The 26,399-nt window shown below is 40.8% G+C and overlaps 1 protein-coding gene across 6 annotated transcripts in view; it reads right to left on the bottom strand.

Annotated features, from left to right (window-relative positions):
• Nucleotides 1–1,203: 1,203 nt before the first annotated feature.
• The window catches only part of LOC118414240, a 25,990-nt gene continuing 794 nt past the window's right edge, over nt 1,204–26,399 (bottom strand). Inside the window, exons 2-14 of one of the 6 annotated variants that reach the window (XM_035818141.1) lie at nt 25,549–25,676; nt 12,027–12,128; nt 11,508–11,632; nt 8,349–8,614; nt 7,971–8,034; nt 6,904–7,047; nt 4,845–6,129; nt 4,423–4,672; nt 4,114–4,215; nt 3,640–3,781; nt 3,292–3,396; nt 2,740–2,877; nt 1,204–2,429 (exon numbers count right to left, since the gene is read on the bottom strand). In XM_035818141.1, coding sequence (XP_035674034.1) covers nt 2,277–2,429; nt 2,740–2,877; nt 3,292–3,396; nt 3,640–3,781; nt 4,114–4,215; nt 4,423–4,672; nt 4,845–6,129; nt 6,904–7,047; nt 7,971–8,034; nt 8,349–8,614; nt 11,508–11,632; nt 12,027–12,128; nt 25,549–25,633 — 2,961 coding nt within the window. In that variant the 5' untranslated portion in view covers nt 25,634–25,676 and the 3' untranslated portion in view covers nt 1,204–2,276. Of the gene's footprint in view, nt 2,430–2,739; nt 2,878–3,291; nt 3,397–3,639; nt 3,782–4,113; nt 4,216–4,422; nt 4,673–4,844; nt 6,130–6,903; nt 7,048–7,970; nt 8,035–8,348; nt 8,615–11,507; nt 11,633–12,026; nt 12,129–15,907; nt 16,216–19,094; nt 19,564–25,548; nt 25,677–26,399 lie in introns of those variants that run through there. The other 5 variants (XM_035818144.1, XM_035818142.1, XM_035818143.1 and 2 more) reach the window with 5 other exon arrangements.

Here is a 26,399-nt window from a genome sequence, read left to right as displayed (position 1 = left end):
CTGATGCCAAGTAAGCCTTTGCAAAGTACTTCCTGTTTGTGACCTGCAATAATTCTATTTGGCTAAAAATAACAAGGTTTTCAAATCCCAAGGCCACCATTACAGGGAGCATTAGAAATTGCTCCTATCTTTCAAGACCTGACGTGGCAACTGTCCCTGCTTGCACTGCCAATTGCAACTTCTGCCTGGATTGGATGTAATCTGCATCATTTCAAATGTTGTAAGCTATTTCCAGAACATCTTTAAGAGCTTCATGTTTCTTATGTTAATGACAGAAAATACCAGTGTGCTGTCTTTGTGTAAGTTTGCATCTGCAAGGGCTGAACATTTCCATGCCTTAGATTTCGAGGTGCTATAAATGAGAAAAAAAACAAATACAGGTAAAAGAAATATATTTCATGTAAATGATCTGTACATTTACATATTTTTTCATCGTTGTCTAAGCAACCTACATACCAAATGATAAAAAAATCTCTGTTCCTTCTGCACTTATCTCTTTGGAGTATTTTGACAAATATGTCCTTAAGGGTTGCAGTTCCAAAAGTAAATGTCAGGGGGCCTACCCCTGCCAGGTTTTGTCAAAAGCTATCTGCCAAGACCATTTTCATGTGTGGGACAGGAGATACATTGAAAAAAAAAACTGCTATGATACATGCAAATGTCCTCCTAGTTGTATAATTTGTACTTCATCTTTTATATCTTTGTGTAAGCTACCTACATACCAAAAATTATGAAAATTTGCTTTTCATTTCTTGAATTATCTTCTTTACAAATTTGACAAAAATGCCCCTCCAATTTCAAAACTAACTGATAGGAAAACTTGTCACTTCTTTCCTGGCACAAGAGCTATCACCCCAAAACTGTGGCCATAACATGTCTATGACAGGAGATATCATAAATGGAACTTAAATTGTAGTACCAAGGGAAGCTGCCAGGGGACACAAATCTAACTATTTCCGGTTTTCGTCACGCCCTACCAACAAACCAAATATGAAACCAATCCATCCAGCCATTCTGTTAACTTTCTTATTCTGTTGACAGACATGCACACACAAATGCTGCTGGAAATGTAACCACCATGACATTTTATAGAGGTAATCAAGATATGGAAGACACGATCATTAGTTTTCTGTCACCATACCTAGATTAGGGGTACTGATGGACTGATGACAATTTGTAAATTATTTTGAAGAGGAAAGGAAGTAAAGTGTGAGATTTTATTGTTACTTTGAGGATAGACAATTATCAAAAGTATATTTTAAAAGCCCTAAAAATTCTTGCAAATATGGCATGGTTGTTATCAGTACTAAAATAAACACAACAATGCCAGCTATGGGCAGAGAATCTTTATCATTGACAGTTACACATTCATAGACAACTGTCTGAACCTATAGCCATCTATTCTATCTACAACCAAAGATTAAGGTGCATGAGAAGTTATTATGAGAAGCATGCTATCTATTCATATATACAAATGTAAGCATGTAAGATATAATATGATATGTGACAATTCAATACAAGCGATAATGAAAATAAAAAGTATGGGGAACTTCTCTATATTGGTACAGCTTTATAATACAAATGTACATTATGTAAATGCCTAAAATATAAGAAATCAAGATCACATCTTACAACTGCCTTCCTTTACATATCATAGAAACAATTAAAGACAACATTGCAAGTCATGCACTGTCCTCTAACAGATGATCTGGTGAGAAGATTTTTTGTTCACAGCAACAAAATCTTGACATTTCAGAATTTGTATGTTCGGAAGATCATTGGTTTATTGCTTCTAGGACACAAAGTACTCATGTGCCATTGCTACAACTAGACCATTTTAATACTAAATACCTAGTACATATATGTACAAAAAAACAACAACATGGTTATATCCAATATCTGGTCATCATTCAGATGGCTACATAAAGGTCCTATGTAAAATGTACCTACATTGTCATGCACACTTGTGTGAACTGATGGATTCCTTCAAGATGTTTAAAGGCACATTTTTTCTGTTTTGTCTGCTTCTTAAGATTTCATTTATAATCAAGTCTTATGGCCTTCACTGATATGAACAATGACCATGTCTGGTCACACATTGGAAGCGACGATTCCTTTGATTGAAAAAAGTTCAATGGTTCTTTTAAAAAATGATACACAACATATGCATTATTAGATCACAAAATTTGTTCAGCAATTGTTTATCATACCCTTGCTGTACTACAACATATTGCTGTTTTAAGATGTCATTTTCAAATCTACCAGGAAGACAAAATCTACTTCCTGGTTGCCAGTGTGTCCACCTCATACTCCTTGGGGTTTCTGTTAGTGAATATCTTAAGTTCCTTCCGCAGTGTCTTGATGAAGTCTGAAGGCTGCAGGACTAATGTCACCTGCAGACCACCCTCCCAGATACGCCTCTGAACCTCCTGCAGATGGAACAAAAAGGTTTACTCATCCTAACATCTGCAGTATCAGCTTTCCCCAGCTGTAGCAGATGCTTCATCCAATCCCATTGTAGCATCTGCCAAGCTGTCTCCAGCTGTAACATTTATGTTTGTGCCCCCCCCCCAACAGCACCTTTATGGCACATAAGAACCTGTGTCAGTGTTCCTATTCTATCATCTACAGCTGGAGCATCTACATGAAAACCCCTCACAACTGCTACAACTTGCACAAATCTGAAATTTGTCATGATGTACTTGATACTAGTATTAAAAAAATAAACTTTACCCAGACCTTCTCATGCACTGCCAGGATGCTGACTGGGAGGTTGTTGATCATGGTGATCGTCCAGTTAACCTGATAATTCTTGGCACTGTACTTGGGTTTCATGCCCTGCTGTCCAGCTAGGCCATCTGGGTCCACAGCTGTGATCTGGACAGCAGGAAAACAGCAGGAATGAACCACCCAACCCACCAGTAATTGTACTAACAGAGCTGTGTTTCCATAGTTTCCGTAGTCACAGAACTGGCAAAGGCCTTCTTTTCATTAGAGGGAAATCGGTGAGCGACCTGACAGCAACCAAAATTGGATTTGTGTGATACTTGATTTCATAATTGAAAAATGATGCGAGATGCAGAAGTATGACAAAATAACAAAACACACTTAATCTTTTTATCGGTGAGCGGTTGCAGCCTCTACTGAAAAGAGGGTGTAACAAAATTTTGCACTACAACTCAACTTTGGGAGTCCCTGAGCATGCTGTCTATGTGTTCATATGCACATACTGCCCATTTTATTGTTTTCATTCTTCATGTATATGGATGTGACATTCTGAAGGTTTCTTACCTCTGCATGGTTTGCCTTGATGTCAATCCCAAGTTTCTCCCCATCTGTGGTCCTCCTCAAAGTAACCACATACGCATGTGGCAGCCGCTTGATGTGGAAAATAATCTAGGGCAAACAAATACAAAATAAAGCTTACGAGGCTCACAAATCAGCGGAGGAGATCTACAGCACTAAATCTATTGTACTACCTCATAGACCTACATTTTCAAAATGAAAGTACACTGTATATGTGGGCAATGTCAACATACCAGGGTTACCATTACTTTGACATTAAGTTAGTCATGGGAGTAATATGAAAAGTTTCAGATGTGATTATATGTATGACAAGAGTCAGCAGAAGTACCACACCTGATCCTTCATGGAGGTCTGAATTGTTCTTCTGGCGTCATCAGCAGTTCTCACTCGCTGATCATTGATAGCATAGACATTATCTCCCACATAAAAATACTGCTTTAGCATTGGTTCTTTTTCCTCCTTCCATCCAGCAATCCTAATGACAACAAGAAAAAATAAGTAACTAGAGACTGACAGCATCAACTGCACAGACTCAACCTCCAGACTCTAAATGTTCATACTGTGGAATATACAAAAAATGGACTAGAAAGGCTACATTCTTGTGAAAATGCAGAATGTTTTCTGTGTTTGCCTTTAAGGAAACCAATACAGGTTTTGCTATATAATTGGTTCAGCTAATAAATATGCTGATGTTACCAGCAGTTCTAAGCTCTGATTGGTTCATTACAGAAGATTTCAAAGAAAGAAGAAGAATAGTGGGGAAAATTTAATTGTAAGTAATGCCTCCACAATTAAATACAAACTTACCACACAGCGCTGAAACATTCCACAAAGGCCAGTTTGTTGATGACCTGCTCCCTGCTGAGTATGACCTTGATCTCCCCACTGTCCATCTGCTGACGAATGATCCTGCAGAAAATTGGAGTTGTGTGTGTCATATGAGGACTTCTCTGTATGGTAATGTGGTGACTTATGCACCTCTCTTTTCTTTTGCAATGTTTCCCAGTTAATGCACTGCTGAATTGCATCATCACTCTCATTCCAGAACCTCTACTTTGATGATAAGTATCTTTACCACTAAATATCACTTATCCTATAAGTCTGACAGATACCTACTCTGCCTGCAGCTCAGATGGGGAGGGGGACAGGCTGACTCTCGGTGGGAGGGGTGGAGGCTCAGTAGGAAGAGGTGGTGTTCTACAGCTGTGTAGTATGGGCAGGGTGTTGGCTCGTTTCTTCATTATTGTGTCTTCAGGTGGAGCCTCCATTCTTGAAGAGCCAGACCTTGATCTGCTTAGTGGTGTATGTGGGCTGTGGGAGCAATCAGGACTGTGGGCACGGAATGAAAGGTTTCTCGGAGGTAAAGCTGTGAAAATGATAAAGAATTAAGCCATTATTGATGCATTCAAACAATGAACAATGCTTGAATATTTCACAGTACTTACATCATTCTACTACTGGTGACCTTATTCTGGAATGAAGAGGTGCAAAGCAATGTGCAATAAAAAAAAAATATCAAGCAAAATATATTGGCTTACGAGGCTTCGTGTCCTCCTGGCCTTCAACCTGCCTCTCCAGTGTGGATGACTGAGCGGCTGTCTGTGACCTGGAGAAACTCTCTAACAGTTCTCTCTGCTGCTCTACAAAGGCAAAGGCATCCTCCTGGCACAGATTCTCCTGCTTCAGCATACAAGAGATAGTTTTCCTTTCATTGTGATCTGGGAGTAAATCAGCTGCAGCTGCTTCCATTGCTTTTGCCACTTCTGACACGTCGTCTCCATCTTCCAGCTTCTCAGCAGGCTCGCTGAGATGACCCGGGGATATTTCCCCACCACTGCTCTGGGCTATAACATCATCTCTTTCCTGCTCCTTGTGAGAGCCTGGTGCTGAATTTCCTGTTCCGAGCGAGAACTTGGGATGTATGCCATAGTCATCATCAGGTGAGATCCCACTAGTGGGCAGGACATAGAGGTCCTCATCCCCTGAGCTGTAGGGGCTTTCTTCAGCTGCCACTGTCAAAGATGTTGGTAAGGTCACAGAGTCAGAATGACCAGGCTGAGGGCCCATTGGTTCATAAATATCTTCCTTCTCTCCCTCCTCATTTCCAAATACTTCTGCATCCTCCAGGTCCCCGTGAGAGACAGGGATTCCCTGCTGAAGTTCCAGGGTCTCCATGACAGGACCACACGACTGTCTCAGGGATGCCTTCCTTGTTCTCACGCTCTGTCGCCACTGTTTCTCATCCAGAATCACGTGGATATTTTCGTACAAGTCTAGATATTCTCTTGCAGTTTCAACACCCACATAGAATATGTGGTGGCGTAGGCAGCAAGGCTGGCTGGGATTCTCCAGGAGACGATAGTTAGGCTCCTGCTCTGCAGACTCTCCTCTAACATCTCCCTCCTCCTGCATCTGATGAATAAACTCAGGGTTGAAATCGAAGGCAGGTGAGGATGAGAGTGGCGACATAGGTGTGTCTGGTGGTGTGGAGGGTGAGCTCGTGCGAGACCCCGCAATGGCATGCTGTGTGCCTATAGGCACAGAAGTTGTCCTGTGTTCATCGTCAGGTGTCTGCTGTACATCGAAGTTGGTCTGTCCGGTCAGGGTTGAATGGAGGCATGTGGGTCGTTGGCTGGTTGGGGTCGGACTGTGACGCACAGGTGGTTGGGTGGTTGGTGTAGCAGAGCGATAAACAGCATACTGCACATCTGGGTTGGACTGACTGGAGATACTGGAACAGCTAGAGCATCCCGAGGAGGAGCTGGAACTGTTGGGACGAGGACTGGGTGTCTGCAATCCTCTAACGGTGATGTCTGACTCAGGCTGAGGGGCAGAGAAACAACAATCAGACAGAGACATGGCAATCAGACAGGACAGTGGCATCTGGAGGGACTTGACATTAGGTGTCACTGTCACATTGAGGATACAACTTTGAGATATACATAGACATATATATATCTAGCCTGACCACACAATGTCAGATCACACAATGGCGGAAGGTCGTAGGGCAATCCAGCTCACAGGAGGGCTGGGACCGAAGGTGATATGAGATCCATTATGTGGTAATCTATCTAAGTCATACAAGCCTGAAAAAAGTTCAATGCAAAATGGGCAAATAGTTTAGAAAACAAGGCACCTAAAACAGAAAGTTGCAACTATGTCTGTACTCTTGCTGATGATATAACAATGCACCACAAAATACTTGTACATGTACCATTAAATTGCCTTCACAGCTTTTAATTTATCTTAGACTATCTCTAGGTTTCTCTGTATCAGTCTGTGTAGCTGTTGGTCAGTGGATAGTCAAAAGAGTAGTGAGGTAAGAAGAGCCACCAGAGACTAAGTTCTGCCACTATGAACAAAGCAACACAAACTTAATTGAATGTTCAGGAAAAATTGTTTTACAGAAGCGCATGTGAAAATTGTTGTAGCGTAAAATGCGGACCAGTCCGAAACACCCTATAGAACATTATCGCGGTCCAGGTAATAAGTTTATGATCAATATGACAACTTGCAGGGCCATTACGAATCTTTCAACATGTTTGTCAATTACCAGTTTTGACACTTTTCAGAATGACTTGACAAAGAAATCTGCACCTGTGCTTCCCTCTGTCCTACTCCTGCAAAGGCATTTTGGTTCTGACCAGGTGCAGAATGCAGGTAACGCTCAGGTGTTTTCTCTCGAGGCCGGGGTCCCAATTGTTGTGTAGCTGACCGTCCTCTATTCTGGAGGGCAAAACCCTGGGCACAATATGGATATGTATGTGTTTAGAGAGGGAAAGATGGATACCATGCATGGTTTATAGTATAGCTCAAGGTTCAGAAATATAAGAATCAAGGAGAGTAAGATGTCATTGGCTACCATAGACGTGCAGCATAGTCCCCAATAGGCACATTAAGAGAACCAACTGCACATTGTCTTGAATGTTGATAAAAACATGCCATGATACAGTTCATCTCTGGACAATTACGACAATCTACTTGTTGATTGAAGAAGTTGAAGGTCTTTTGAACACACAAATATCCTATATGACCACTGGATAACTGTAGCTAAAATCATTTTGAGTTAGTGGTACAGAATAAAAATGCTAGGTTGAAGGCAATAGGCATCAGAAACACACTATTGTGGTGGTGAAAAGTGGTGTTTCATATTTTTTTTAATTCTCAAAACAACTGCATATAATCCATTAAACAGTTTACCGATTCAATTTGATTTGCCTCAGGAAACAAACAGGTTGTTTTGACCTAGAAGTTAGCCGCTAACTTGAAAATAAATGTGGCTGTCTGCAGCTGAAGCTTGGCAACACTTCCACTTTTTTACTGCCTCCCCAGTGCAGAAGTCACAACACGTAGAACCCCGCTGCCCTTACCCTATTTCATAACAAACCCTGACTGTAAACAAAGCGTGCCCACACGCTACTGTATGTAGGATTCATCAGTGGTTTTCTGATCAAAGCCAGGCTGCTGCCCTTCAGGGGGCAAGACTTGGACTGGGGGAGGGATGCCAGTCATATTTGGCAGTTAACACTTTGAACTTGGGGACTCTCCTAGAATTTCAATGGGACCCCTTGGAACCATAACCTCTATACAAGCAGACAGTGGAGAATGGCACAACAGTGTTCAGGAGAAGCTACTCTAGAGTATTGATCCGTTTATGTGTTAACCTTGATGTATCCGAGTTCCTCCAGATGCTGCTGTAGCAGGTCAAACCAACTCTCCAGGTCCTCCCTGAGAAGGAAGAATGCCATCATCATTGACCTTATCTCGTCTCAACTGGCAAAAAGTAATTTACTGGTAGCAACAAAAAAATCTTATCTCAAGGTACTCATGACCCCCTCCATCCAACCACCATTTACCCAGACAACAAGTAATCTTATTGCCATGACAGTTGTATCATGAGAGGTCAACATGATTCATTTCAAGTATAAACTTTTCATCCAACAATGTTGTAATCTTTCATAACACTTCCATTATGGTGATGTACTTCACCTATAATGGTGTTTAATTAACACTACCACACCCAAAGTCACTGCTTGTCTTACTTTGTCTCACAGATCAGGAAGAAATTTCTCCCCTCCGAGCTAGTCACAGTGAAGATGTTCTCAGACTTGTGCTTGCTGATGATGTCTGCAACCTTCTTGTCCTTTTTGTCGCACAGCTTGATGATTTCTTCGTAAAAGTCCACCTTTCCAAACTTGATGATGCCTTTTGGTTCGTCCTTCCTGGAGCTGTCCTTGTCCTTGTAGTACTCCAGTTCCAGTTGTTCCTGGGGGGTGATCCGCAGAACAAACCAGCGCTGTTCCCAAGCCTGGAGGGGTAGGAGACAAAATACAGGTCATGGAGGGGTTACTGTGTGTAAGGATGACATGTTCAGGTTTAAGTTAACGTGTGACTAGACCTGAATATTTACACTAACCGAACAAGCATAGCGTCCATGTGAAAAATAACTCAAAAGCAAAAAGAAATTTGCTGGCCAATCACTGGAAATGTCATGAGCATAACAGAGCCTTTCTTCTTCAACATATATAAAATGTTTTAAAAGACTCAGTTTTGGTGACAGTTGAGAGCAGGTACTAGTAATAGGCTCCCATACTTCATCTCATCATCACCTGCCTTAATATATCAAACTCTTAACAGTATGATCAAACCAAGTTGAGAAAAACATAAGTCAAGTCCTTATATCAATGATTTTTAATGAGCACTGTTTTCATGTTGTTGTTTTTATGGTGAAACTTCCAAGAAACTGCTGGTTGGTCCCACAGGCATCTGAAACAGCTTGAACCATCTGTTATGCCAACAAATGCATGCTCCGACAAAACTGTCTGATGAAAGAAACTTACTTGTGATGGTTTCCTTCCATCAAACACAAAGTCAAACTTCACAATCAACACCCCATTCCCAACTACGGCACCATTGTAGAATATCTGCTGTTAACAGAGCACGATCTGGCTAGAAATTGTGCGAGTTGGGCAAAAGTGAGTCAAATTTGGGGCCCCCATTAGAGTTAGAAGGTCTTGCCTTGTTTCCCACAACTCATGCATGTTTCCACCCGATTGTGCCCTGGTGAGAGCAGATTTTGCAATGGTGCCAGAGTTTGGAAATGGGTCTCATCTCTCATCTATCCCTGCCTTAGTCTAACTATTGAACCATTAGAACACCACACAAGATTTGGCAACCAGTTTTCTTCACCCTTCTCGGTTTTCTGTTTTTCTCAATGTTTCGTGTCATGCCTGTCCATTCAACATTGTGCTTGACCTTATTGGATACTTTATTATTTGTAATGCTGTCTTTGTATGTGATCTCTAGAATCTTCCAGAAGCATTTCATCTATGAGGTTCTTTTCTCCAGTTTTACTGTCACAATCACATTATACAGAAATGCAGAGGTAACCAGGGACAGCATAATTATGATTTTGGAGTTGTGCTTGATGTTCTTATCTTTCAAATAGACCTTACTAAGTCTTGTCAGTGTTGCTGTTTTGTATACTATTCTGGCAAAATGATATGCTTATAAGACTCATCCACACTGAGAATAACACTCTCATAAAAGTTGCCTCACATAACACTATAACTCCAGATCTTTAAAAGCTGTACAAAACAGGTCTGGTGAGCCTAAAACTACAAAATGGCACTCCTTTAAAACCTCTGACATTGTAACAGTTCTTATTTTTGCCAACTTTGCAGCAGCATCGTGATTCAGGCCCTTGCAAAGAATTTTTACGACTTCCTAGACCAACCAATATACTGTACTTTCAACTGTCTACATTAACTTCCGATAAAAACCCTGTTGGTGACCAGACCTCTGGTCTAATTTGCAACACAGAAGCAGTTGCCTGGTGGGCAGCAAGAATTCAATCAAAGCCGACAGCAACAACACAGTAAACAAGTGCAAGAAGTCAGCAACAAGTCTGAAAAATTCTTGGTATTTAAAAGCAAAGCCAAAACTACAGAACAAAAACAGCTTTTACGAAGACCTGTTGACATCTTACTCAACTGGTAATGGTACACTTGACATCATTAACCACCTGTGATGGCTAAGGAACTGAAAGCAGAAACCTCCCTGCTAAACTTGTTTTTCTTTGACATTATAAGACGACCTTCAAGGACAGACAAATATACACGTGTTAAATGCCTAGTTAACATGGCTCAAGGCATGTTTGTTGCCATTTCTGGTTCACATCTGTCTGACGCATGGTCCTGATTCTGGATTAAGATGAGGACAGAAATTTTAAGATGACTAGTATAACAAGTGTTCCTCATGTTCTACAGTCTACACTACTGGACAGTAGACATCATGTATTTCTATCTACACTATGTTATGACAGCAGCATATTCATATTTGCTACTTTTATTTCCCTCACAATCCAGGGTGACTGTTGTCAAAATGACTTAAACAGCACACGATTGAAATGTACCTCAGTCTGAGGCATTGGAAGGCAGAAACTATGTCAGTATCGGGGTCTGACAGGTGGGAACTAACAACCACTTCACGTGATCTGGGGAATTCCCACTTTGGGAGATTTGGACATGTTTTGATTGCAGTCTTAAAGCCACATGTTTGAGATGCCAATGATAACATTACTCCCTAGACCTTGAAGACCAGTGAGTCTTAAGACTCTTAGTCTTGTAGCCTTCTGGTATTACCATACCAAATCCTTCACTGGAAGCCATCAAAAAAGCAAATTCCTTTCCTACCGTTTCATTACAGGCAGATTTGAGGTAATTGAACATAATCACACTGGTGATGTTTGTCTGCAAAAGGACTGAAACTTGATAGGAGCAGCTAAATTCCCTTAATTCTAACTCCACAAACTTTCCATGTAGAAAACCTGACTCAGGTTAACCACCTGCCTCTTATTTCAATTGCAAAACTATTTGCTTTAATTGCATCATAATGACACAACTTCTTACTGAGCATAACAAGGGTTATATTTCAATTAACTGCTGCATCAAATATAAAATGTATTTTTTTCATTTGAATGGACTATCCAAAGGAATTGTACTTGAGTGTGCACTGTATGTTTACCTTACAAAATATGTTTATGGGCTGGCGTTCAAGCTTGTGTGGAATACACTCAATTAAGATGCTTTTAGAAATTGCTCCCAACAAACAAGATCCACACATAGCACATAAAGAAATGTGAGGTATTTCTTGAGGACCACAGCTGCTACATTTGCACCCATCATAAGAAACTTTCTTACCTTGAATGGGGTGGCCCACTTGTCTAATGGGGGTGATTTCTTTAGCCATCCCTCCTTCACGGCTGTCCCATTTCGCTCCTCCGATGACCCCATCGCCCGCTGCCAGGCTTCTGCCACTGAGTAGTCTGAAAGAACAAGAGAGAAGGAGTTGAGAAAAGCAGAACCACCTGGTACACCTGCAGCCATACCTACTGCACCTGTGACCCACTTTTTGGCAACTGCAATTCTACCTGTCCACCTGTTCATATCAGTCTGCTGCACTTGCCACCCTCTCCACTGCACCTGCAACTTAACCTGCTACCCCTCATGTCCATCCCCTGCAACTCCATCTGCTGCACCTGCACTATTACCTGCTACATCTGCCACACTCTCTATTGCACCTGCACTACTACCTGCTACATCTGCCACATTCTCTACTGCACCTGCAATAGTACCTGCTACACCTACATCCACATCTGTCACACCTGAATCCCCCACCTGCCTCACATGCAGCACTGCCTGATAGATCTGAAGCCATACCTGTCCCATCTACAATGCTCATACTTGTAGGGTACAAATGTCCATCACTTTCTGGGCCTGCCTTGGCACAGCTCTCCTGTTCGAACTTCCCTCTCTGGTCCACTGAACCATTACACACAAAAAACACTCTTACTCTTAGCAAAAGGAGAACTGTTTGGTTGATTGCTCACACTTTATCTCCTAAGGAGAACCAGATAAAGAGGATGTCAACTTCTGAAGAACCTGGGGAGTGAGGAAGTCCCAGTAACATACATGTATGTGTCTAAACTGAGGGATTAGTTGAGAAGAGCGTCTCCTGACATATTCTGTTATACAGTCATTAAGTACACAATGTCATGATGGAAAGTAGGAATGGCGTGAAATTCCTGCAACGGAATGCAAATTCAGGCATATTTCAACATGAATCTGCTACTGTATTTATCTCACTGTTCTCTGTCTTCTGCACCATCTATTCCTGAAAATACAAAAGTAATGTAAACTTTTGTCAATACTGCGAAAAGGAATAAATCAAAGAGGAACAGGAAACGTCTCCTAATTAGAAAACATAATCTTATAAAATGGTTGTCAGAACATGCAAACACACACAGAGGACCGGAACTGAAAAGATGTTATCAGATGAAGGTCCTATGTGATACATTTCCACACTAAGGAAGATTTACTTAGTAGAGTTATTCATTAAGACCCATTCAACTAGAATGCACACACAGAGTGACCACACAGTGAACAAAATTGGATGTGTGATCCTGATCATGAATTTGTACATATGTATTTTGGAATGTAATAAAAGTAAAAGTATGATTTAAAAGGTAACAACACACACACAAAATTCTTCTGCACACTTCTTCAAAATCTGTTAAATATTTGGCTGCTAGTGCTAAGCAGAAAAGGGGGGTGTAATTAGCTAATGTTTTTTTGGCAGTATTCTTGATCTTTGATGACATTTTCTACTTAATCTGATATCTGGTAAGTTTCTATATTCAAAATGAAAATTACAGAAAAATGTCAAACAAAACTTGTCCTGAAAAGATAGTACGATTGTCCCTAATCTATTTTTCAATTTCCATCCTTTACATCGAAATACTAATTTCTTGATACTGGAAATCAATAGGTGGAAGCATGGCATGGTAAAGCATCCACAGTCAGGCCTGCCAAGTTACTGTGAGAACAACAGTCTTTAAACTATATATGCTTTAAATCATTGCAGTATAACAGAACCCAATGAAAAGTTAAACACACAAAGTCACGTTTCCCACTGTAGAATTAATGCCAATAAACAACAGTAACTAAAACGTCCCTTGGGAAACCACCAGTACTGAAAATCTACTGTTAAGTACTGGCCGACTACTGTTTAGTACTGAAAAATCTACTGTCTATCTACTGAATAGTAACTATCTAGTACTGTCAATATCTACTAATTATTCACACTTTATGCAAATTTCCAGTACTGACGTAGTAGAAAAACAGTAAATACTCAGTGGAAAATCAGTAAATGATCAGTAGATACTTATTGGGGAAACAGTAGATGACTACTAAATATCTACTGACACACAGTAGATGACTACTAAATATCTACTGACACACAGTAGATGACTACTAAATATCTACTGACACACAGTAGATGACTACTAAATATCTACTGACACATAGTAGATGACTACTAAATATCTACTGACACACAGTAGATGACTACTAAATATCCACTGACACGTAGTAAATATCTACTGACACTGACTACGAAATATCTACTGACACACAGTAAATCCAAGAATTGTAAACAATATGACCCTCAAGCATTCATGGAGAACACAGAACATGTGCAAGTACTCAGCACAAAAGCAGAAAATGGACATTAGCAGTAATTACATCATTTAACTTAAGAAGTAACTTCTTATCAAGTGTTACATGTATGCACATTGATAAGATACTAAGTATAATGTTCAAATAATCCATGCTTGATACAATATCAAATTGACTTTGGCTTAGAGGATGGGGGGTAAACACTCAGTCAATCATTTTACTCTCTCTGATACATGCTGTTGCATTTACTATTCACATTTAACTTACCGTTTCACTCAGTATGCTGTGCCTTGTTCAATGTATAAATTTGTCTAAATAACTGCAGTTACAGTATATGAACAACGAAGGTCATTCTGGGGGGAGGGGGGCAGAAGTGGACTCATAAATTGTTGCAGCCGGTAATTGGACAATGATACATGTAATTATAAATTTGTTGAAACAATCAATGTCTGATTCAATTAACACTGGCTGGGGAGGGGGTATAAACTTTGAACTGGTGAAACAGAACCTGGGCACCAACCAGGTGCAGAAGCTGCCTGTCACATCCAACAATTCTCACCAACCTGGAGACACTCTCTGCAACAACCTGCTCAAGGTCAGGCATGCATGGGGGAGGGGGGCAGAAGTGGACTCATTGTTACAGTATATGGACTTCAAGGTCATTCTGGGGGGAGGGGGGCAGAAGTGGACTCATTGTTACTGTGTATGAACTTCAAGGTCACTCTGAGGGGAGGGGGTGGTTGGGCAGAAGTAGTCTCATTGTTACAGTATATGTTACATGTCATGTATCAATTTGTCCATAAACAATCATTAATTAATGTCTGATTTCAATTGACACTGGCTGGGGAGGGGGGGATATTAAACTTTGAAGTAACTTACTTTTTTGCTAAATTTTCCTACCTTTATGTTTTGCTATAATCTTCACAGCATCTCCTTTTCATTTTTACCATAATCTTCATTACCATTAACTTCAAAACTGTCTTGGAGTTTTTATAGATAAAGTTTACACACAGAGAGACAAGCAGACATCTTACCCTGGCTGGCTCCATCTCCAAAATGGAGCCAAAATGCAACTGACATTTGAAGTACAAATGGACCAATCACAGATTGACAATTTAAAGACTGTGATTGGTCAAAAGATATCAGTAGATGTCCAGTAGTGATCTGATTGGTCGATAACTCAGTAGATGGCCAGTAGTTGAACAGTAGATGTCAGTAGTGATCTGATTGGTCAAACTATTCAGTAGATGGCAAGTAGTAGAACAGTAGAATTTTAGTACTGTTCTGACAGTAAAAGAACAGTAGATATAGGCGTAGTACTTGTCAGTAGTGGTTCAGTAGGACAGTAGAAGTCGATTTACTGAAAATCTACTAAAATTCTACTGTTAGTAGTCAATCAGTACTTAACAGTAGAGTTTCAGTACTGATGGTTTGCCAAGGGGTAAGTAATAAATCATTAATAAGAATTGGTTTATTATCAATAAACCGTGCATAACGAGATATTCTATTAAGATAAGACCAGGAAAAGGCCAAAGAAATATCTCAGAGCACGCAAAGCATGCCAAGGGGTTATCAGCTGGAGACCAATTATGTGAACTACCTCCAACCAGGAAGCTTAAGTTTATGCTGCCCATGGCCATGTAAAACAAACCGTTTCTACGTACTGTGTGCAAGAAAAAGTTCAGTCCCTCTAATAACTACTAATAACTACCCTCTAATAATTTATATGCATAAACCACATGTTCCAACACAAATGATATGCAATTCACATGCAAATGTTGTCATTTTGGACTTTGAATGAATGGCATTGTTTTGATTTACCTGTCTTGAACAAACATTTGCTGGGTAAAGTTGGACGTAAATTCCTGTGTTTCCTGAAGGTGAGTTCTGTTCTGCTTGGATGGCAATCAAATTAGAAGCAGTGTAAAGGTGATAGAGGGACCGTGGGAGTGTACAGGGGGTAGAGCAGGCAGGAACTTCCATATTACCAAAGTTCAGTGTAATGCCTACCTGAACAGTGCAACAGTCAGAAGCTCACAGGAGTCAAAGGTCCCAGACACATAATGATACCGGTAATGTCTCACCTGAACGTCCTTCATTCTCCATTGCACAGTTACAATCAGCTGCACCTGTTAGACAGGTCTTCTCAGTCTGGCTCTCAGCTGACACTACGTCAGTCTACCTGTAGTAGGTAACGTACTTCAATCTACCTACAACTTACTTCCTCCTGCGTGCTGATTGGTCGATACATGACACCTGCTAACATTGGGATTTTCCTGAGTTCACTGTGTGCATCCAGGCATGCAAATATCCCATTAATAACTTCCTCCTTTGACAGGGAAATTGGGCCGTGGATAAATTTTACCTTCTTGACAGTAAAACTAGACATAAATTGAAAAAGGTCAAAAATCCCCATGTTACAAATAGGAGTAGAAAAATGCAAAGGTTACTGGTAGTTTGCTTTCATATACCTCACAAAGACATGCCTTCGTTTGTTATACTGATGTGTACCTGTAACTGTTTCTGCGATTATAAGATTCAAGATTCATCAATTAGAGGGGAAAACGTCCTTCACAGAAAGTTTGCCCACCTTTGGAAAATAAAACATAACCAAGGAAAAGCATTACTAATTGGCTTTGAATAAGAAGCATTCATCTTGATCTGACCGTAACCTTGTCAAATATGTGTTTGTCAAGGTTAGCTGCACCTTTCTTTGTTTATGTGTGTTCATGTGCATCTAGTTCTGCCTGAATGATAATCTATTATTATGGTACCTGCATGGTCGTACAGGGGGTATGTACAGAAGACCAGCAATGGTGATTTAATTGGTAGGAGGGAACAGAGGACTGGGGAAGACACTGTGGCCAGCCAGTACCAATAATCACAAGACAAGGCTATGTCTATCTGTACAATAGGCTACCACAAAGCTACTGGCCATGTTTCAATGTTTCCTTTTGGCTTTGCGCTACTTCGAATAAAATTAAAGATGACTCAGACACCGCCAGCTGGTCATGGCCAATTGAACTGTCTGGTCTGAATATGCCTTTTATCTTGGTTAGGAGACAGTAACATTTCCCCATGCAATAGTGCATGCTCAGATGATTCATTTGGACATGGGTTATACCACCCTGTTGGATGGTTACTCTCCTATACCTCTCTACTGTCAACCCTGTGCCTTCCCTAGGCTACCTGAGTCATGACATATCAAGACAGCCTTCTCACTGAGACCCCTATCACCTCTACATCAGCCTGAGCCTATAGCTGATTCCTACATATTGTAAGGTTGACTGCAAGCCAAATCATGCATTCAGTAGCAGATCTGCCTTTATCCAAGACACATGATCATGAAGGCTTTGATTTTCGTTCATTCACATGCAAGGCTCCATATGGTCCTCACTACTACAATTACATGGCAGTCTCTATGTGGTCTCAATCAGTCAGGTGTGCTGAAGACCTGACTAATGTGTTTGTTTCTTGGTGGCAACCAGATATCAGAAACGAACCGTAAAATCACCTGGCAAGAAAGATATACTTCCAGAGTTTAAGGACCTAAAAGCTGGGGCCTAAATGACCCACTTGCCAAACAAATCAATCTAAATCATCTTAATGCAAGAGTGACAATTCCTAGTGTACAACTCTCAAGTCTAATTGATCTGGACCTTTTAGCCTGGCAATCAGTGCATTGGTTTCATGAGCTGGTGGGCCCAGGTTCGAATTCTAGGAGCCAGGAGACTGTACTCCCTGCCTCTTGTGTTTCACTAGAACCAAGGGGACATTCCACATAAAACATCATCAAGACAAGGTCACAGGCGATAACCCATCCAATCTTAAAATCTTTTAAAAAGTAGCTACTGTCAGCAGAACATAAACTTTAAGACAAATCTAGGTTATAGAAACAATCCAATCACACTACAGATCCATCAATAATCCACTTACCTACAAAACCTTCATGTGCTGCTGTGATCATCAGAAATCATCAGCCCAGGGTACACCAACATTATCAAATTCATGTTGGAAATACACAGTTTTTAGCAAACTAGCAAGCCTTTCAGTGGTGAAATTGTGTACCCACAGCATCAGTAAATAAGTGCCTTTCACTGTAGATTTGGCAAGGCTGCGGATCATAAGAAGAAGGACAAATGGCAGTACCATGGGATTGTATGCAGTACAGATCACTAATAAAGGTCAGAGCTTCAGTAATTAGCATGTCTATAGCTTGTATTTCCTCAAATCCCTCCAAGTCTCAGTGAACAATTATCAAGTCTAGTTCTAATTGGCCCTGACATTGGAAAGGGTAAAGTCCTGCCACGTGTACCAGAAACTAGTCCTTTCAGCAAATATCGTTCAAAAGTTTGAGCTACATTTGGCTGCCAAACGTTGGCAAGATGCTGTGAACTGTACAGCTTCATTTCAAGTACTGTAAACATTGACCTTCGTGAGATCGGACTATGTCTGTGAAGGTCATTCACTCTTCGTTGCATCAGTTTCACTGCCACGTCTCCACTTGGTGAGGGCGCCTTGTCATCGTAACCTTTGCTGCTCAGGATCAACAACATGTCCATTTTGTATGTATCCAGGTGAAGAATTTGACTTTGAACTCCATTGCTATGTGCATTTTAGGATGTGTAGATGTGACATATAGGTGATGAAAGTCTTGACAGTCTGACAGCCTGTATCCAAATCCAGGTGACATATTCTTACAACTGATAATCATTCTCAAGGTATCTAACATCATGAACTGATGAAGTTTAAAAAGGGATAGCAGTAGTCTCTCAAGATAGCCGAGGAATCCATAGTTCCTGAGAAACGCAGGGAAACCCACAGTACCTCAGGGCCAGTGGAAAAGTCCTGGATCAGTCCATTGAAACCAAAAGCCCCTCTATTACCCAGGGAAACCCTTAATTCCTCAACAACACAGGAGAACCCTTAAATCAACAATACTTAAACAGCCTATGGATATGATTATGATATTGAAAAGTTACTCTTCCAGCCTGACTCCCTGATGAATAGATGCAAGTTTTGTTGGATAGCATACCTAAGACAAATTCTTTGCCTAAGTATTTTGAGAAATAACCTTAATAGATATCACTGACTTGCAACTATCAATTTTCCTACTCAAATTGTAAAAATGCTGAAAAACATAATCATCTCTCTTATCATATGGAGTGCTTTAACAGGAATGAAAAAAAAAATCCTGGGCTATGCCTTATTTCTGTACAAGTAAACTTCTTTGAAAAAAAATATACAAAATTGTTTAAACAAAATACCTACCTCTCATACTGTCACAGATGTTTCTTCTAGCCTAAGAATCCCCAACCCGTAAGATCATTAACCACATGGTCGAAGTAGTTTGTCGCGAAGCCGTCCCTAGCACCATCAGGAACCACTGGCTGACTGTCCCTCTCCCCTACTGGCCAACTTCCACAGAACTGCAAGCTTGCCAGGAATGCAGAAACTTTATAGTTTCCCTCCCAGCTGGACCCCATGCTGAGAAAAACAGCCTGCCAGTTCCTGGCATGTCTGGGGAATTATGGGCCAGGTGACCTTGGGTTCTCTGAAGGCTCCTGGGTAATTACAGGGAGTCACGATGATGGGAGGGGGGCTGACACCTTACATCACCATCACAGGATAGTTGACTATGGGGTGGAGCAGTGGATGGAGCTATGGGGAATGGAATAGGAAGTTGGCAGCTTATTGCGTTGGTAGATCTGGGAATTAGTTGTGACAGTACTGAGTGGATGGGAAAGAGGCAGTAAAGGACACTTACATGCAAAGGCATCACCCTGGGAGGAGCAATAAAGACAGGGGATGGGCAGTGTAAGCCAATGGGGTTTTAAAAAACTGGCACTGGGGGTCTGATAGGACTCGTCATGGCCACCATCCAAGGGGGATCTTGTAGAAGGCAGCTCACAAAGGAGAAAACATGGCAGAATGGGACGGACAACAGAAGAACTCTCCCAGGGACCCAGCAAGTCACGTCTCCTGCTGCTGGACACAGAATATTGCCTTCTCCAACAGCGGTGACGTGGAGAATCAACATGACTTCATCACTAAAGAACAAACTCCACACAAACATACACATGTAAAGCTGCCAGCAGCTATTACCTGCTCGACTGAACCCTACGCGAGTGTTTTCTTGAAAACATCTCTGCACACACTTTGGAAGCTGTCACAGTGGACAGCACCTGCACACTCATCTTGGCAGCTGTCGAGCCAGACAGCACCTGCACACTCAGTTCAGTAGCTGTCAGGTCAGACAGCACCTGCACACTCAGTTTGGCAGCTGTCAGGCCAGACAGCACCTGCACACTCAGTTTGGTAGCTGTCAGGCCAAACAGCACCTGCACACTCACTCTGGTAGCTGTCAGGCCAGACAGCACCTGCACACTCACTCTGGTAGCTGTCAGGCCAGATAGCACCTGTACACTCAGTTTGGTAGCTGTCAGGCCAGACAGCACCTGCACACTCAGTTTGGCAGCTGTCAGGCCAGACAGCACCTGCACACTCAGTTTGGAGCTGTTGGGACAGACATCACCTGCATACTTACTTAGGGTCTGATAGCACCTGAGTACTCAACAACATATTGGCAGCTAATATTTCAGACAGCACCTGCACAATTAGCTTGGCACCTGCCATCTCAAACAGCACCTGTGAGCTCAGCCTGGTACATATAGTTGCCAACAGAAAGCACACATTATACATTCAGCCTCAAAGCTGGAAAAAAATTGAATTCAATAATTGTTATTCAAACTCAATAATATAAATCATGCAACAAGTTAACAACAAAGTCCAGATATCCACAACCAGTACGTTAATTCAACACTACCCACACAAATGTAGAACTACTGAGACTGAAAAACTTATATGCCAAATTACAAGTTGTAACTTGTCTATTAGTCTTTTTTCTGCAACCCAACTTGTTCTAGAAACTGCAGGCTACAGGTAGATGTTTCTGTTGGGATTTGTTGGTACATGTATCTATAATTATCTAGCATCCATTTTTCTTTCTAATAACATAGAACATCAGATACTGTATACCTGTACACGTCATAGTTGGTGTTTCCCAGTTAATTCATGTACAATTATGATTTATTTAGACAGGAGGAAACTAATTCTCTATGGAAGCCAACAGGAGTAGGAAAGACTCGTAACACAGTTTAAGTGCTTTTGCAGGATGTAACCTTTCGGGTGAGCCAAATACATCTTCCTACAAAGGCCAGGAATTTCTTAACATCCTCCTGGCTTCTAAATTGGTGGCAAATTATACCAGTTCCAGAACCCTACTGTTAGACTATTAGAGAAACTGTGTTTACAGATCGATTAAGGTGATGTGAATTCTTGGTTCTACCGGTATGGGCAACTGAAATTGCTGTCTGAGTGGTGCCATAACTACATTGATTGTTGACTTTGGTAAAGGACAGATACGTCTTCCACCTAAGTTTAATTTGAAGTTCAAGGGAATTTCTTGTACCTGGTCATAGTCTAACAGCAACAAATAGCAGTGTCTTCACATACGAGGGCGCTTCAAAAAGTAATGTCACTAGTTTTATAACAGGCTTATTTTTTCATCGAATGAGTTGAAATTTGGCACAAAGGTAAAGCCATATCTCCTTTTGAGATTGAGAAAGCTCACTTTGTTGTTCACATTTTTAAGAGTGACCGACTTGAGTTCTAGCTGACCACACCCTTGTTGTCCCGTCGAAAGAAATTAGAGGTTCAATTAATATGCAATTGATAATGTCCTTGACTCACTTGTAGCTATTGTATGAGGCTGAAATTGCACATGTATCAAGTTCTATTTCTTCATAATGCACATGCCAATGTTCATCTTTAAAATCCAATCATGTTTTCTTTTTTCGTTCCTTGGGTGAAGTGAGGTATGACCCCGGTCATCAGTGTCGTTGATCAGGGGTGGGCTGATTAAAGTTTCTGTAGTGGACTTTTTAATAAACAGAAAGAAATCAAACTTTGCACACTTCTTGGTCTTGAAACAACCAATAACTGTGTCAAGTTTCGTATCTTTTGGTTGATGGAAAATTAGTCTACAAAACCTTTGATTAATAAACCACCTATTTGGCTATTAATCAAACTGCCTGTAATATAGTAACTTGCTCTTTTCTAGCAGCTGTAAAAGATGTATCATTGAGAGTTCAGAAATGAAAATTGGCATGTGACCTATAGAGACATTTGTTATTATACAGGTCAAATTTCGGCTTCCTACAGTAGTTATAAGAGGGTCAAATCTAAAGGAACTAATCTTCTGACAAACTTCCAGGGGTATGGTTATCTTAAAATCAACTCAGTTGCTCATAAAAATTTTAACAACAAATTGAGATATTCTAAGCTCAAGAGGAGATATGCCTTTACCTTTGTGCCAAATTTCATCTCATTCGAGAAAAAAATGAGCCTGTTATAAAACTAGTGACATTACTTTTTGAAGCACCCTCGTATATAGAAGCCATTGTGTTCAGTGACAAGGACAAAAGCTGCAGCAGGATATCTTTGTGTGACCACCTCATTTTAATGGAGATTTTGTTCTATTATGTAATGTTCAACATTTGTAACACTACAGATTTGGCCATAATTATGGACTTCAAAATTCATATACATGTACGTTGAAGTTTACATCATTTTACGGTCTTTCCCCTCAGAGCTATGACTGAAGGAAACAGCTAGCAAATCAAGTTACAACGTCTTGAGCTCACCTAAGGTTATCTTCAACCCCTTTCCTATTACCTGGTGTAAATTTGCTGATAGGTGAAAGCGAGGCGGACAGCTGGATGTGGTCAGGAACATTGCCTGAGGCAACAGGCATTAGGGCTGACTCTAGAGAAATGGGGAGGTTACAGATCAAATCACACAAACAGATTCTTTGCAAACAACATTATACATACTGTATGTATAACAGTCTCAATAACAAACTTTGAAATGAAAAATGAAGGCATTATCTCAGTAGCTGTTTGTGTGTTGATTTCAATCATGTCAAATAACATTGGTCATTATCAGGCAACATGCGATTCTGATGTGATTTCACATAAAAGAAGACTTTTGAAAATTCACGACCATAGCATATTCACAACAAGACATATCAAAACCAGCTAGAAGTCCTGCTACAGTACATACAAAGCCACTAGGGGGCCCATAATATAATCGTGTACACACACCCACAAACATAACCCTCTTGGCAAAGGTAATGATAATTATGATGGAGTGTTCATTCACAGGTACATTGACAGGTACAAGGTGACAATACCAGGACATACATTGTCATGTTCTGCAGGACATCTGTGACAGATCAAAGTCATTTCCCCTGTTCACGTGCTCACGACATGACCACTAAAAATAACAGCCACATTTTTACCTCAGGGCACTTCTGACCAGGTGAGGCAAGAGAACATCTGTAAGAAATCTACCTTGACTTTCCCCATATGATGAGACTAAGAAGGGCAAGAAAAATAGATCGTTGCAATGATAACCAGACTGATGCTTTGCTTCAGGACCTGTTTTCAATCATGTGATGTACCAGACTGTCTGTCCAGTACTGACTTGAGCTGACAAACATGGCCAACTTACTAGTAACTGTAAAGTGATGAAGTAGTTAAAGATGTGTTGGTTCCAAAGTCCACACGGGACTACAGAACTGCACATTCCATGTGTAGCCTCAAGGATATAGAGGCTTCAAAAATGATTAGCAGCTGTCAGAAACAAGAAAGCAATTTTGAGATACATGTATTACTGAAGATTTAATGCTGCTTTGTTAATGACATTCCTGTAATTAAGCTACCATCCCTAGCTTTCAACAAATGCTTCTTGTAATAGGAGCTTGCCATTTATCATATATCCACAAACATCCCCTTGGTCAGCACAACAAACAGTAACCAGGTCAGGAAGACTGGCTCCAGGGTACCATAGAAGGGAGACTGGACAGGAAGGGCCATGTCGGAAAGTTTTACTGGGACCAAAGTTCGGAGCACAAACAAAATGCCAGGAATGTGGCTGTCAGCAGCCTGGCAACTTAACTGGCAGATTACAAACATGTTTTTAAAGCAGGCGACGAAATGTGGAGACAAGAGACTTAGGAGATTGCCTTGTTTACCACTACAAGACCTGCTGAGGTAGAATTTGTCACAATAGGACCTGTCATGTTTCCCCCCCTAATTTCAGCAACTCATGCAGTGATAAACTCTGGCTCCTCTATCAAAGTCAGTCATAGAAAACTGTTGCTCCAAACAATCAATCTGTTTTATGATGTAACTTCAAGTCAAGATGCTACAAAGATAGATTTCTACTTCATTTATGAACAGAATTCTATTGAAGATGGGCCTTGACCAAAGAAAGACTGATTGAAAGTTGCGACAAATCTGGATCCATACTCAGATTTTAGGAATGATCCTAAAGATGGAATATTAGCAAGCAATGAGAAGACAGATGTCTAGATACCTACATTTTCTTTGTACATTACTTGGTGGTGGAGGTTTGTACTCGATGAGTGGTTACTATAACTCAAGATTTCAGCTGGAGATACTAAAGATCAACAGGTTGTGGCAATTTGGTGTTCGGCACGCGAGCAGGCGATAACACTTGTCACAAGACACCTCATACTGCACGCAACCAGCTGATAATGGTTGTCTCCAGACACCTTCTGTCACTCTTGAACTACTTCTGACGCAAACCCCTTTCACTTTTCCCTTCTATTTCCAAGGCAACAGCCGTGTCAGATTTATTGGACTAGCCTATCTTTCAACATCTGACCAATGTCAAGGCCAGGACCATGCAGCCTGGTTTTTGTCAGGAAGCTTAGGCAGGAAATAAAGGTGATTACAGCCACGTGCTGTACATAGCCAGACTGTGGGCTGTACTAATTGTAGCTTGAAGCTTTGCCAATGGTAAATTGGCAGCAGCAGTCACATGATACTTCAATTGATCACATGACTGTTCAGTGCACATACCAGGAGCCAAGAAGTTCAACTTGGAAGGTCAAGATCAGTCAAAGACTTACCATGGATACAGCATTGCCTGAAAATTTAGAAGATGGCTGGGCAATAACTAGGTGCAATAACTCCTACATGATAATCATTTTTTGATACAGAAAGAAGCTTTGCTGTTTTATATAACTGACAAAAGAAATGAGAAGTTGGGCATCTGGCAATATAGTATTTTGAAAATGTCAGCTGATAGTGAGAGTATCCCTTTTGGACACAAGAAATATGAATGATGAGTTGCATATTTGACCAAATCTATCCTTTCAGAACCTCAGCTTGGGACACAGGGGCTCACACCCATAACCTTTCTTACTTCCCTTTGTCAGCAACCTGCTTGCAGTACTATTTCTAATCAACAGGGGGGGATTTTGCTAATCAAGCAATACCTGGGCTTTGTCTAGCACCTGGTTACCATGTAAGTTTCACCTTAGCAGCACATCAAATTAGTGAGTTACTGGTATACTAATACATGTACTATTGTCATTAGATTGCTTATACTACATACCTTATCTATTTTTCTAATACCAAGTAGCTTTGAATTTCTTTAACAGTGTAAGTCCTTGTTTACACTGAAAGAAGCCAGCATTAGAACCACCATTTGCATCTGGAATAACATTGGAAAAAGTCGAAACTCCACCACAAGGTAGGAAAATCATCTTACACTGAACCTGGAATAGCCCATGTACCATCCACCTGTTACTCATAGTTCAAGTGTGACTGACACATATGGGAAAATAACATACCCTTGTCACCATGTAAATGGTTGCCAGTTGAGCACTTGCCACGTGGTCGGCTTTCTGAGCGGAGAACTTGGAAAAGTCGATCCATTGGAACTGCCTCCTTTCCATGAGCCCAGGTGGGCAGCTGGTATCTGTATGATGGAGTAGCAAAAGGCAAATTTTATATACTGTTTTTACGGCAATATTGGGGCGGCTTCACACTAGCCACTAGAGAGTACATGTGTATAGCAGCATATCCCTAGTATTTCATACCTGTCATGGTGTATTTTTGGTAAAGTGGAAAAAGTCCTTGTATGACAATAAAATTCCTCTTTACATCACATGGTGGAAAAAGCTGTTGCTGCCATAATATCTAAAGTCTCCCCCCTGGAAAAAAAACCTTGAAGTGTGAGGTCTGATCAGATTCACCCTTTTAAGTTGCAGATTTCAAATTTGAATGACACGTAATGGGTTGAAGTTAACTTAAACCATGAATGGTGCCAATTCATTGTTGTTAATAGAGACACAGGCGTTCTGTCTCACAAGTTGTATATAAACATACCCCTTTGGAGCCTCAAGAATCAGGAAGTGTCACAATGTAAGATTAGGGAAGTCGCCTCAAGCCATTTATGGCATCAACAACTTTCTCTTAAAAAAATTTCAAAAGGACTTTCTTCCCCTGAAAACAAGAATCTGATTCTTAAAAACAGTTACAGTTAGAATTGTAAATTTTCAAAGCAAAATCAAACTGTTTTAAGAGAACCCAGAAAAAACAGAAGTCTACTACAACTACTACTACGTTTTGTGAGAACAAGGTCACTAAGTTTACCACACACTGAAATTAGTAAAAACCCACTCTCCAAGCAGAGGTTGGT

This window comes from Branchiostoma floridae, chromosome 4 (assembly GCF_000003815.2).
Source record: "Branchiostoma floridae strain S238N-H82 chromosome 4, Bfl_VNyyK, whole genome shotgun sequence".
NCBI lineage: Eukaryota > Metazoa > Chordata > Leptocardii > Amphioxiformes > Branchiostomatidae > Branchiostoma > Branchiostoma floridae.
The sequence above is the reverse complement of the archived record's forward strand: the minus strand, read 5'-3'. Positions and strand labels throughout refer to the sequence as shown.